At 35.0% G+C, this 14,043-nt stretch overlaps 1 protein-coding gene across 6 annotated transcripts; it reads left to right on the top strand.

Annotated features, from left to right (window-relative positions):
- The first annotated feature begins 2,054 nt into the window (after positions 1-2,054).
- RPN13 (regulatory particle non-ATPase 13) lies at positions 2,055-11,855 on the top strand. Of its 6 annotated transcripts, none has more exons than XM_088847799.1 (14): positions 2,055-2,177; positions 2,737-2,785; positions 3,568-3,660; positions 3,802-3,861; positions 4,041-4,079; positions 4,178-4,252; positions 4,340-4,406; positions 4,488-4,578; positions 10,325-10,443; positions 10,638-10,661; positions 10,794-10,888; positions 10,973-11,050; positions 11,134-11,188; positions 11,566-11,855. In XM_088847799.1, the coding sequence occupies exons 2-14, from the start codon at positions 2,747-2,749 to the stop codon at positions 11,712-11,714; spliced, it is 984 nt and encodes a 327-aa protein (XP_088703925.1). In that variant the 5' UTR covers positions 2,055-2,177; positions 2,737-2,746; the 3' UTR covers positions 11,715-11,855. The 6 variants fall into 6 exon arrangements, 4 of the variants coding, with proteins under 4 accessions (XP_088703925.1, XP_011625775.1, XP_088703926.1 ...); XM_011627473.3 differs by having other exon boundaries at positions 11,126-11,188; XM_088847800.1 differs by lacking the exon at positions 2,055-2,177 and adding an exon at positions 2,186-2,411.
- Positions 11,856-14,043: the final 2,188 nt, after the last annotated feature.

Genomic DNA, 14,043 nt, shown 5'->3' with positions numbered 1-14,043 from the left:
TTACTTAAGAGACTTTGTTTTGATGGGTAGTGTGGATCTCTGGCCTGCATAGTAATAGGTATATTGTTTGGCTGCACCAAACAATTTTCCAAATCCACATATAATTAAAACTTTTAGAAGCACCTCTGACATATAAAAAAGTGGCTATGAAATATCAAAATTTTGAAAATGACAACTTATAATTTTATAAGATACGTTTTATATTAAAATTTACAAAATTGGCAAGCCATACATGCTTTTTATGTATTATTTTCAGTTTTAAAAATGCACTTGAAAACTTTCCAGAATCTTTCTGAATAAACGAAGTGCTTCATTTTCTTTTTGACAAAATAAATTAATAGTCTTTTGAATTATTAGGAAATTATGAACAATCCAACCTGTCAAATTCGAACTAGCGACCAAAGGAGGATCTGAGCAACTCACCATAATCCTCCAAAAAAAATTATAGACATAATAGTCTAAAATAATATAAATATAATGAAGGGAAAAGTTTATATAGGTACGAGGCTCTAAACAATCAAATTAGGGCGTGCCTCAAATTTTTCATTAGAAGAGGATGTTTTGATATTCAAATATCCTATAATTGGTCATCTCGTCCTCAAGATGAATTGACATGAGAAAAAAAATGGATTTCAATTTTTGGAAATAGTGCATTTTGTAATACATTTTTAGACCTTCAATTTTTAAGAATTTTAAGTTTTTATAGATCTGCTTGATCTATACTATTTTTTAATTTTTAAGTTTTATAATTTAAAATAAAAATATATTTTAAAACTATCACAAAGATTTCAAGTATTAAAACCACATTTCTCGATACTATACTATTTAAAGGTGCACTTTATTTTGATTGTTTAGAACCTCGACTATATACAAATCGCACCCTATAATAAAATACGAAATATATTATCAATGAGTTGTTTAGCTCTGTATAGGGATATCCATTAAAAAACATGACTAGTATGACCGATCAGAAATTGATTACTATAGTATAGACCCAACGGAGCATGATCTTATGGGCTAGACGCGTTGGTGTTATCGCAACGATAATGATCTTAACGTATGGGTGAGGTTTGTTTAAGGCGCCAGATCTGTACAATTAAGGTCCACCTCTAAAATTTGGTTAGAGGTACTAAATATCTATTTTTATCTTTTATTATAAAATTAAAATTTTGAAAAATCGCATTGAGTAGATCTATGAATACCTAAAAATATTGATAACATAGAGTTCAGATAATTTGTTACAAAATGTACTATTTTTATGATACAAAAATTTTTTTTTTCTTTTTTTTTTATCATATCCACGTATCTCAAGGTCGAGATGATCAATCAAAGGGTTCTCCAACATTGAAAGACTCTTCTAAAGGATTTTTGATATGCGACTTACTTTAATGGTATGAGGTTTATAGTTTTTCCCCAATATATATGTTTAAAAAGATTCGGCAAACCAGCTTCCTCGCAATATAAGTCTAATAATTCAAAAATGAATGGCCAGTGTTGCATGTTAGTGTTTATTTATCAAAAGTAGGAGCATGACATAATTCAAAATTTGCACACATGTGCATCTCATTTATAAGCACTCTAATAAAAAAATAAATCGAGGCTCACAAATATTGTGAAATTAAATAAATCTGTCATTCTTGGCCGTCTAGATCGCCGCCGTCTAAGTTGCTCTCTCTCGATCCAGGCTTTCATGCCTATATTGTAAAGTGTAAGTTTATAAAATCTTTTATGATCTCTGAGACCCTAAATATTACCAACAATATAACTAGCTAGTTAACGGTGATGGTCAGAGATAGAGGTCCAGATCAACTAATGACCATTTTTGTAGAGGGTCGATCCCGTCATCACCGTCCAACCCGTTGCATAGACGGTGATAACCTCGTAGCCATGTTTCTGTTACCATACTTCTGTTCCTTGTACTTTCCCGTAAGGATATCCTCTTTCTCTCTACCAATAAAGCGTGTTTTGGCATGGCGCCTGCCGGTGTTTCTCTCTCTCTCTCTAACCGTGTTTTGGGTATTAAGCACCTTTCCCTCTAACCCTCTGTCTCTCTCACTAAAGAAGAAGACTCCAGAACTGCACATCAGTTCTTAAGCACTCCACTTTCTCTCTCTACAAACAAAGGGCACAAAAGTAGCTTTTTCTGGGTCACATCTCTGAACTTCTTTGGCATAGAGGTACTATCGGTTTCACTCTCTCAAGCTTTCCTTAAAAAAAAGAGAGGAAAGAAAGAGAAGGCCTTTAACTTCTGCTTTTCACCTATTGCATCATGCAATGGAAATTTTACCCTTGTTTTATTTTTTTGATTTCGACGTTTGAATGCACAATGTCTGAGATATCTGAGATAAGATTGCTTTGATTTTATTGTCACTCATTGTTTTCTCATAAATAGATTATTGGTGGATCAGGAGGTAAAAGTGGGAGTTTATAAATGGGTTTGTTATTAGTTTTTTTTTTGTTATCACAATTTTTTCTTGGGAAATAGTTGTATGGATTTTTTATTATTGGATATTTATTAGGTTTTAAAGCTGAGAAACTGGGAACTTGGGATCTAGTTTCTTCATTTTTTTTTTGTTGGGTTCAAGCTAGAAGCAATTAGGTTGAAATCTTAGGAGAAATTAGGTTGGTTATATATATAATGAAAGCTAATGAAGAGTATGATATTGATTATAAATATGAAATTGTTGATGACTGTTGCACACGGTTCATTCACTCATTTCTTTTTTCTATTACTAGGTTTAATATCATGGGGTCTTCAGCTGCCGAGCCTCTGCCCGTAATGCCAGTGAGGATTATTGGTTTTTGTTTACATCATTAATTCTCATTTCATGATCATTTGTTTTGGTTTATTTTTACTTTTCGTAAGATTGTAGAATGAAAAGGAACTAAGGCTTTACATGCAAGGTGTCTAAAATTGAATTTTATATCTTGTTTAATTTGATCATTCAAACCATATTGAGAATCTTGTCTTGTACTCTTTCATTAACTTTATTTGTTATGGTTTGGCTGTTACACTGGATTTGACATATCCAAATTTCAATTTCAGTTGTTGGTTGTTTGGGCCTTGCTATTGCAGTTCAATTTCTTTCTATGTTTTTTTTCCCAGTCCTTTTTTCGGTTGTTTTGTTTGTTAATGTTATGGTCATGATTTCGGTTTAAACTAATTTGCTATTGCTGAGAAGGTTTAGTTCTTTCCAGTTATTTATTTGAGTTCCCAAAAATTATTTGATGTACCTAAAGTCTAACGTTCACTATTCAATAGGCACATTTATGTTTCTTATGTTATATTATTATTTATTTAATTTTTTGCTTCTTTCCTTTATTATTATTTTTGTAATAAAATCTAATTCATTGTGTTTGTTAATATGAGTTTATGGAAGATATTCGTTATGCATGAAGTCCAACACTTCTTATTCATTCAAGCATCTGGGTTTTGGTGTTATTTTTGTTTCATACCTTTAATTTCTACTTTTTTATTGTCAGAAATTTTTGATATGCTATTTTTTCTTGGTACCCTTTTTGTTTTTATTAATACTCATATGATATCTCATGATCGATTACATACAGGAGGTATTGTTGGTGTTTCGGGCTGGAAAAATGTTTATGGAAGGGACTCGGGTGGTGCCAGATGCTCGTAAAGGACTAGTTCGTATAGCAAGGGTGTGTTTATGTAAACTTTTTTACATTTTTTGCTTTTTTTTGTTGTATTACTTTTTTATTGCTCTTTTTTTTTTATTTATTTATTCCAGAAGCAACTCATCTAGTTAGAGACTAATTCATCAGAAATGCCTTATATGTTAGGGCGAGGAAGGATTGGTGCACTTCCAATGGATTGACCGGACACAGAACTCACTTGAAGATGTATCCCAACTTTAGTTAATATATTCCATGTGCCTGAAATTAACTATATTAAGTTATTTACAATTTTTCAATTGTTATATCTCTTGAAATACTGTTAAGTGTTGTAGTACATGAAGTTTATATTGACACCAACACAATTTCCATCGAATTTGTGAATTCCTTGACTCTATTCTTCACAGGATCAGATCGTATTTCCTGATGAAGCAATTTTTGAGAAGGTATAATGTACTTGATGGGTACATTAGTTGTTTATATATTTTTTTGCTCAACTATAAAAGACTAATGAAAGGAATATCTTTTTGCGTGGATGCTTCAGGTCCCTCAGGCATCCGGAAGAGTGTATATTTTGAAATTCAATACTGATAATAGGAAGTTCTTCTTTTGGATGCAGGTTTGAACTGATTTTAGAAGACTTATGATTTAGACAAAGAAATATCATCACTTTTTATTGATAAATATTATTTGAATTTTTATACAGGAGCCATCATCTGATGCTGATGCAGGGCTATGCAACTCGGTGAACTATTACATTAATCGACCTATAGGTATAAAGAGCATTTTTCTTTTTATTGTAGGTTATAATCTGTCATTTTTAGGGTCAAAATCATTGTTTTTCACTTTGACAGATCTTGCTGATGAAGAGGAGCCCGAATCTTCTGCCCCTTTGGACAATTCGGCAATGTCAGAAGACATAGGGGGAAATGAGGTTTCATCAAGGTAAATTCAACCACGGTAGATGTTTATCTCCTGGTTCTTTCACAATTTTGCTCATGTGATGTCCTGATGAAATCCCAAATATAACAAACTATAATGAAACTTATATGATCTTCTTTGGAACTGTGTGTTGACCATTAAAATGGGTTCAAGATGTAGTTATTAAAGTTCATAGTGTATTCAATTTACTCATCAGATAGGTCTGTTTCACATGCTTTGATAAACTACCTTAGATGATGATTATTTGGTCTTATTGGTTGTTGTAATCACAGTCACTATATATTGTGCCCACAACATGATAGCTATGAAAATGATTGGCAAACCTTTGCAATCATTAAGAGGAAGAGGTGGATGGGAAGTAGAAAGTGAGTGGATACAAAGCCAAAGAGGGGAAATATTCTTGTGAGCTGTGATTTTAGCCTATAGAAATGACTTGAATCTTTGTTTTCTAGTTCATTTTCTTACACGGATCTAGTTCAATCTATTCCTAAGTAACAAATGAAATGAATTTCACACATGTATATTTTTGGGCCGGGCATGTCCCAAGAAGGGTGAGGACCTTAAACTTTCCCTTAACTTGTTCCAAGACCGAGTAAGGGAGGTGGGTTGTGTTAGGCAGGCAGCCAACGTAAAATTTTGCCAAAACTTTCCATGAGTCCTGAATCTAGTTGGGAAAAGGCTTTAATGATGATGACATTTTTGGGCCTGATCTAATTAATAATTGATTAATAATAATGAATTTCACTATATTTAGCCATTCATGATTTTCAATCCTTCATATCTGAGGAGTCCTCAATATGCCCAAAAATCTGCTCTTGTCACATCCCTAATCTTTATAGAAATCCTAACCAGATTGGCGGAAGACAATGCTCCTAGGAACCCCACTTTACTAGAAATCCTAATCTAGCTAGGAGCCTAGGGCTACTAATCGCATCAAGATTTATAATTAGACCACGGCTCCCAATCCCATTACAGAATCCTAATCAACCAATTAGGGATATATTTAACTAAAACAGCACTAGAAATTATAATCCAATGAGAACTCCTAACTCACTCTAAATTCTCTCTTCCCACTTCTTTCCTAACCCCCAAGCTGTGATGCACTCGTGTAGGAGCCAATTCCTCTTCGGCCTATAACATAATCTTATAGCAAAGGTATCAATTAGCTAATTTCCATCTTCACACAGTGCAAAAGTCTTTCTGTTAATTATGTAATTTAATTAAGTATTAAATAGTAAATATTATTTTTTTATTAATTAACATCCATTCACTACTATATATGTTATATTCATGCACGCATATATAAGCAGCACGCACGGAAGACACACGCTGAGAGACAGAGAGAGAGATCATGATGCGATTCCAGGAAAAGCATGCGGAAGCCATATTTTCATGACCCATACCTGTCTCGCTTTCTCTTTCTCTTTCTCTCTCTCTCTCTCTCTATATATATATATATATATATGTGTGTGTGTGTGTGTGTGTCTGTGTGTGCGCATGTGTATGTGTATCTATGTGTGTGTGTGTATATATATATATAATGCTCACACTATGGAGTAATTTATCATTGTACTCAACAATTTTAGACACCTATATACTCTTGTGTTGTACATGGAGCAATTTTTTAATAAGGGTATTTTTTGTCATTTGGAGGGGTGTGACATCATCTACATAGGGTGTGACATCACCCACATGGACACACTAGTGTCATTGAATGCTCCATGTGGGTGATGTCATACCCCATGTGGATAATGTCATACCTCATGTGAATGATGTCACACCCTTCCTAATGACCAAAAATACTCTTATGAAAAAAAATTCTCCATGTACAAAACAAAGGTATATAGGAGTCCAAAATTGTTGTGTACAATGATAAATTACTCCATAGTGTGAGCACCTTAACATAACCCATATATATATAATACCATTATTGTTTATGCTTTCTTACTAGTATTGTCAATTTTATACTTTGTGAGGGAGTTAACTAGGCGCAACCTGCATAACATGGAAACGTGTCCATGGCTTTTGGCACGTCTCGACATGCCACAGATATGGCATCCATGTTAGAAACTTTAAACTTGGGCACCACTTAACATTTCTTGTTAAAATGTTCACTTTGAAAGTGTTGTATGTCACTTAAGACCCCACCTCCACCAATCTATGAATAATATATGAACAAGTTGTATCTTAAAGGCCAATTTTGGCTTTGGAACTTCTTACACTTGTATCTGTTATGGACAAAGACAACCATATCTCGGTCATTGTAGCAGAAGCCCCAATTGCTGCAATTCCTATAGATGACGAGCTTTATGCCAAGGCCACAGCCTCCTCCACCATATTTTGAAGCAAAATCACAGTTATAAGTAGAAGGTCAATAGTTCTCACCAAGGGATTTCATATGCTTGGTCCTTTGAGTACTATGAGCTAAAAGATTTTGGTCTACAGAGTTCTATGAGCCTAGTATGGAAGTGTGATGACTTAAGACGGATTCTTCAATCATACGACATAAACTTGGGCCGTTTTGAATGTAATGACGAAAAAAATTAATGAGGTCTGCATGATAATAAATCCTCGAGTGTTGGCAGCTTTGAGGTCCATACATATGGCACCTAAGGCTAATTCTACGACATTGGAGACTAGGACATTGTACATGAGCATGGGGAGAATATGAGAAAAACGAGGGGTTAGAGGGCTTGAGGCTGCTCATCCAGTGAATAATGCTAACAAATGTGTTGGGTAGGATAAACCCCATCCAGAGTTAGCGCTAAGGAAATACAATGACATGTGATACCTGCAGGAGAAGTGCCTCTTGTTGAGCATGAATACTTTTGAGGGAAGCTTAATATCGCTTGATCAAGGGGAAATAAGCCCCAAAATCTCGAGAAGAAGAAGACGAGTCCCACTTGTGAGAAAAAACCTGTTTTCATACAAATGAATGGTTCAGAATTGCTGTTAAGATGGTAACTGATTTGGAGCATCTTTTGAGATCCAAATATAATTTTGTAAATTTAGATTGATCCTAGGAGTTGAATGAAAATGTATTGAGAATTGCCATGTCCAACCCCCCCACCCCTCTTTTCAACATGCAGTTGATGGTTGGTCAATGCACATAGAATGGACAACCATAGCCATAGAAAGTTTTTCCACTCTCCCACACAAAACATATGTATGTTTCTATCCCTTGAGGTTTGCGCAGTAGGCAAACTAGAGGCTACCTTGCATTATTTTATTTTATTTTATTTGAAGTCACTGAAGCAAATACCAATAGAAACAGGTGTTATAGATGGTTTTTTTTTTTTCTTTACTAGAGGACAATTGCTGTTCTTATCGAAATATTGTGCTAGAAAGAGAGAAGTCATACCCTTGGAGAGATCTAGTAGGTACTTTGAAGGATTTATTGGCTTCAACAGCCTTTGACAAATGCTCGAAACATGGTACATGGCCACGGATGCTTATCCAAGTTATATGGGCAGCTGTCAGACAACAGCGTTAAAACAATTTTATGATTAATGATGACATGTAAAAATGTCCCCAAATTCAAGCTGGTTCAATCGAAGCTATCTGATGTTCTGTTGTGGAATAAATTCCCAATGTGGGTCTATATAATAGGGAAATAAAAAAGGAAAAAAAAAAAGAAGAAGAACTTGGATGTATGAGCAGTTCTTTTCAGATGCTCACCCAGTTTTCATTCTCCACCAGAGATGCCATGCAAGAGGAGCATCCCAATTATACTGTTGGAATAATTTATGACTCTAAGTTAATCGAATGATTGAGTCGGCATTCATCAGTTTCTCATCCCTTGAAAGACCATTCGGGATCCTTAAGAATGAGATATACTGGATTGTTTCTTTTATTGTTAAATGAGGATATAAGCTATGATTGCGGGTGACAAGTCCATTTGTGCTGTTTATTAACGAAGTAAATAGACTGCCAAGATATATCTCACAAGGCTATTTATTATTACGTATACTCATAAGAAAAAGTCAGATTTAATAATGATTATATAAATTAACAATTAATATATAATGATGATGTTTAATTGTATAATTCTCTTGTAAGGGACAACTTTAGGTGGAGACCTTCATGCCTAGAAACACTACTGTATATCTCAGGTACCTCATTCCAATTAGGAGAGAGCGAGTGGTTCGTGGTTGCCAGTTTTTGTTAAGCCACTACATTCTGCTGTGGTTTAGCAGCGTACATTGTTTAATAAAGTCTTCTGCCTTGCATATATCCCAACCAATCTCTTTCTCTCTCTCACTCTCTCTCTACACACACACACACACACTAAGAACCCATATACCACTTTATGATTCTGAATGGTATTTTCAATTAGTTTTAAGCATACGGATTTGGGTTTTGACATGATAGATCCCAAATCCGAGTTGGATTGATGAGACTCGAATCAGTCTCAAAGCAACTTGGGTGAGTCTTGTCATCGAAGTATTGAAAGCTATAGTCTTGAAGGAATCTTAAGGTACTCCGTCAAGTGTCATCCAGGTCCCAAGGTGATTCTTGGCACGTTCTGAGCTGACTCACTGAGTTTCGAAGTGTTGGTTTCCTTAAGAGTTTTGTCTGTAATCTGTATTCAAGAGAATCAGGGCGTGGTGTGAGGCACTGAGGCCTGCATAAGGAGGTCTTCTGAGGGAGATGCAGATCCAATGTTAGTATTCTTCCAGGTTAATTACGACCAGATCCACGAGGCTATTTGTCCATGTGAAGCTGCCTTTCTACGTCAATCAACTCATCCTTCGCAATTCACAAAGTCATCAAACCATTCTATCCTTCATACTTAGATTGGCAAAAATTTCCAAGCCCTGATTGTGGCCAGTTTAAAGGTATACAAAAATGGCATCTTAAGAATATTATTCTCGTAAACAAAAAAATTCCTTTCATTCTGTGAAACTTACTTCATGTATACTGTTTCCATTGTATCCTTTTACTACTGTTTCATCATCGTTGTGTATTGCTTGGCTTCTGACATATTCAATCCATGATGTTTTCTCCCATTTGACGGCTCTATCAATTCACATGGGCCTACACTCACTCAATTCACATGGGCCTACACCCACTCAAATATTTCAACTCTTCCCTTGCCTAACCTGACTTGACCATCCAACTTATCATATGGACCCCACTTACCTAGCACTCGTGGAATCCTTGTGGAAGCCTCCCTAGCACCCAAAACAGAAATGTGAAATAAACTGACTTGCCTGTTGCCTCAAAATGAAATGCGTTTTTATCAAGTTTGCTGGGCTGGTTTAGTGCCCAAGGATGAGCACTGACTTTGGGGAATTTAGAGTCTTTATGTACTCTTTCTTGTATAAAAACTGGATTCTGACCATCTTGGATATTCTTTAGTGCAGTACTGATTTGGCTTTAGGTTGCTGAAATTCCAGAATGTAACCAATGAATACCCCTTTCCACATTTGGCTATGTATGCTATAATTTGTGGCATCAAATAAAACTAGAAGCACCTCTCTGTGAAATTGAAAAGATTAGTGCCATACCGATCCAATAAAAAGAAGAAAGGAAGATCAGGATGTCTCTTGTTAAGTCATTATGATGAAGGATATTTCTCTTATTCAGTCATTAATTTGAAGGACGGTTTATATTTCCTGATTTTCTTGCCAACACCCATCCTCTCCCACTCCCCTAACTCAGTGCACTAATACCTTAGTCTACTTGTTACCTCTGCAAGAGTCAATAATTGCTCTTTTTTTTTTTTTGGCCTTTCCTACATTTCCAGTGCAACAAATCTGGATAGTTCTGCCTTGGTTGCACAATCAGCTGGCAATATGAATCCTCCATCAGGAACTGTACGCTTAGCGGATCTACAGAGAATACTCAGTAGTATTGGATCCACAGGTACTGTTTTATCTTGTTTTTCGTTTCCACTCAATAACTTCATTTTTCGACCACTTTTATCCATGTTTTGGGATGGCGGGCTAAAAAACATGGGTGGAGAAACTAAACCCTGTTTTTCCTCTTATATAAGTTTGAGAGCTTAGCTTGCTTGCACTGTATGATATCTTTGACGTGCGTTTTGAACTCTATTGTAGATGCTGAGGCAGCCCAAGATATAGGTAGGTGACTTATTCTCAACTTGAGCGACTGATATCCATATTACTCTTAGAAAAGATTTAACTTTAAGACATTGCCAGGTTCGGGTTAAGATATGTTTATTCTAATGTAGAGTTATATCTTAACATGGTCAGGTTTTGGCTTAGGAGATATATTAAAGCCAGATTTGATATTACCAGTAGTGGAAACATTGCCATTGGAGGAAAGGCTGGAATCTTTTTTGCCTGAGGTATGGTAGTCATACTGTTGACTTATTGGAAATCTTACTTTTTTGGTGGTGTTATATTCTGTTAACTGGTTCCATGTTTTACAGGGCCGATGGACTCCTGATGCTCTTATGGAATTGTTCCAGAGCCCACCTTTTCGCCAACAAGTTGAATCTTTCAATTATGTGAGGCTTTGCATTCATCTTCTTTGATGAATCATTTTTTGCCACCAGTTATAATCTTTATTTTCTAATTGTTAGAGATGCAGGTTCTTAGAACAGGGCAGATTGATTTGTCCCAGTTTGGAATTGACCCTAGCAAATGTAAGTAACCGACACGCATTGTTCTCTAATAGTGTAGTTTTGAAGTTGTATTTTCTGTTTGCAAAATAACCATTTTCGAAGGTGAGAGATGGCTTGTTCTGGTTTATATGTTTCATTGCTCTCTCTAATGGTGCATTTAATGACTATTTTTTGGATCCAACATGCATAATTTAGAACTTTTCAGCAGACGGTTCTGAGAAAATGAAACAAACAATATAAAGTAACGAATTCTGAACATGCAAAACTTCCTTGGTGTGAATATTTGCATCTCCATAGGGTCGACACTCATGCTTTGTTTGTCTCGTCCTGATGCTGTATAATTGTTTTTTTTGAGACTTTTTTATGTGGCTGAGCTAATGATTACATTTGTGATGCAGATAAATTCACCGTGCTTTCCTTTCTTGATGCCTTGGATGATACTGTTACCAAAACGTCGGAATCCAGGAGTGAATCTCGGCAAGATGAGAGCAAAGATAGCCAATCTCAAAGGTGTAGTGCCAATGATACAATGGATGAAGGTCAATAGCATAGAACTTATAAGCCACAAACACAGTTGAAGCATTCTTGGCAGTTTAACTGTGCATTATGTGTTTTTATGATAAATTCAGATTTACATTGTTGGATTTTTTTACTAGAAAATAAATTTTAAAATTATTAAATTAAATCATATGCCCCTCTCTTTATGGTTTTCTTGAGTTGATTCTTTGCTTAGATGGCTTCTGCTCATATGCCCCTCTGTATGGTTTTCGAGTCCGACATAGAATGCAACATCTGTTTGTAGAATTGTTGGCTATAACAACAATTGCTCATATGCTCATATGCCCCTCTGTATGGGTTTACATTGCTCTGCCAGTAACCCAATAATCATCATAGTGTTTGAAATTCTATTATGGTTCTAGGTTGATCATGATGCCTTCACGGATTTAAGATTACCATGAAGAGTATCTTCATAAAAAAAAATGCAAATGGTAGAGAACAAGGATATGGATGAGGTTTTAAAAAGTTTGAGGTTTATTTTTAATAATCTAAAAAATATATATATTTTTGATAATTTTCTTAAATTTATTTTCACTGTACTCGATGATTTCTGCATAATTTCCATGATGTATATGCCTGTGTCTGTGTGTGAGAGGAGCTTGGGAGGGGGGTTTAGAGAGAGAGTAGCCTGTTTGGAAACCATGCGCCATGTTTTGCTTTTTTTTTATTTTCATGTTGAGAGAGAGAGTAAGACTTGTCTGGGTTATAAGTGATTTTCAAATGAATAGAGAAGAAAGACCAATTACTTGACGGCAATCACGTATTCGCATGGTTCCCAATCTTGAGACTGGGAATAGGTCAGAGAGAGAGTGAGGCCCATTCTAGTCTTTAGAGAGAGATACAGGGAGGCCCATAGTAATATTTAGATAGAGAAAGGCAAGGCCCATTTAATTTTTACGCAGAGAAAGAGGGCCGGATCTTTGGACCTTTTGTTCTTCGAAGAGGCAGATGGTCTTAAAATGAGAAAACATCAACTTTTTATGTACTTTTTCCAACGAGAAACATCAGCTTTACAGTTTCTTGTCTACTTGTTCACTGGGGAATATATTCAATTTCAAGAAACAGTAGATCCTGCATGAAATCATTGCGCCATTTCGATTGAAAATTCAAGGGTTGTTTTCTAGCCAATGGACTGATCTTGAAAATAGGTAAAATCTGACAAAGTTGAGAAGTTAGGTGTATGCTATTAGATTTCTCTTAAAAATATTAGTATTTTATGAAGGGTGTGGTTTCTATAAGGTTGCACCCTTAAACCATCCAATTAGGATGCACCTCCAAATTTTATCATAACATGAAATTTTGTTGAAATGAATTTTTAGGATTATCTTAAAATCTATTTTCATATCTAATTATAAAATTTTAAATTTCAAAAATGGTTAAAATCAATATATGAAAATCTTGAAAATAGATAGTTCAGAGTATTGCAAGATACACTATTTCTGAGGACTCAAAATCAATTTTTTTTTTTTTTTATATTCATACTTCTCAGTGTCGAGATGATCAATTAGTGGTCTTTTCAACATTAAAACAACTTTTTCCAATAGATTTTTTAGGTGCATATATAATTCTATATTTTAAGGTCTGCAACCTTACATAAACTTTTTCCTTTTTCCTTTTATGAAAGACCTGTTTTTATATGGCCAAGCCTACATATGTAAAAAATACGGGTTTGACAATAAATATAGTTTTTAAATATAATTTCATCCTAATTTTTATGAGTATATAATCTTTAACACGGCGATCATGATATGAAAATAAATTGAAAACTACATATAATAATTACATTAAAAAAACATTAGAAATATTAATTACAATTGTTTTTAGATGGACCACCTATTTGCATCCATCTTTTAAGTTATATGCTTTATACCTCTAGACCGGATACCGTAGAAACACGGTCGAGCCTGCATGAAAGCATTTTCCTTTTATGAATTGAGTAGACTAGTCTCACTCCTAGGAGTAGGTTTCTTGATCGATTAGGTCAAGTAACTCGGCGAGTCAGAGCCAGTGTGTACAAGGTTTTTTAATTACTAGTGGGGTTCTTATGGCCTAAAAGTTTTTAATACTCCTTTTGTATTTAATCGATTTTAGGGAAGGAATAAAATGCTTTTAGATCTTCCATCCATATTAAAATTGGACATGAAGGGATATTTGAAAGTTTCAGGTTCAAGCACTTCACATGGTAACGGTGTTTTGTCCTTGGGATCAAGTGTACAATTTGGTACTGCAAGGGTGCAATCCTTCCCCTGATATAGAGATATAAATTGGAAAACCTTTTAGTGGTCCAGGTAGACCCAATTGTAACACGAGGGATTTGT

This window comes from Amborella trichopoda, chromosome 1 (assembly GCF_054954075.1).
Source record: "Amborella trichopoda isolate Santa Cruz 75 chromosome 1, AtrichopodaSantaCruz75HAP2 v2.0, whole genome shotgun sequence".
Classification (NCBI taxonomy): Eukaryota; Viridiplantae; Streptophyta; class Magnoliopsida; order Amborellales; family Amborellaceae; genus Amborella; species Amborella trichopoda.
This window is presented reverse-complemented; position numbering and strand designations above follow the sequence as displayed.

Bases quoted from the DNA above. Each gene is read 5' to 3' on its own strand.
- RPN13 (XM_011627473.3), top strand. From the start codon at position 2,747: ATGGGGTCTTCAGCTGCCGAGCCTCTGCCCGTAATGCCA. The intron at 4,080-4,177 runs GTATAATGTACT...TGGATGCTTCAG, and splicing joins ATGAAGCAATTTTTGAGAAG to GTCCCTCAGGCATCCGGAAG. The intron at 4,579-10,324 runs GTAAATTCAACC...CTACATTTCCAG, and splicing joins GGAAATGAGGTTTCATCAAG to TGCAACAAATCTGGATAGTT.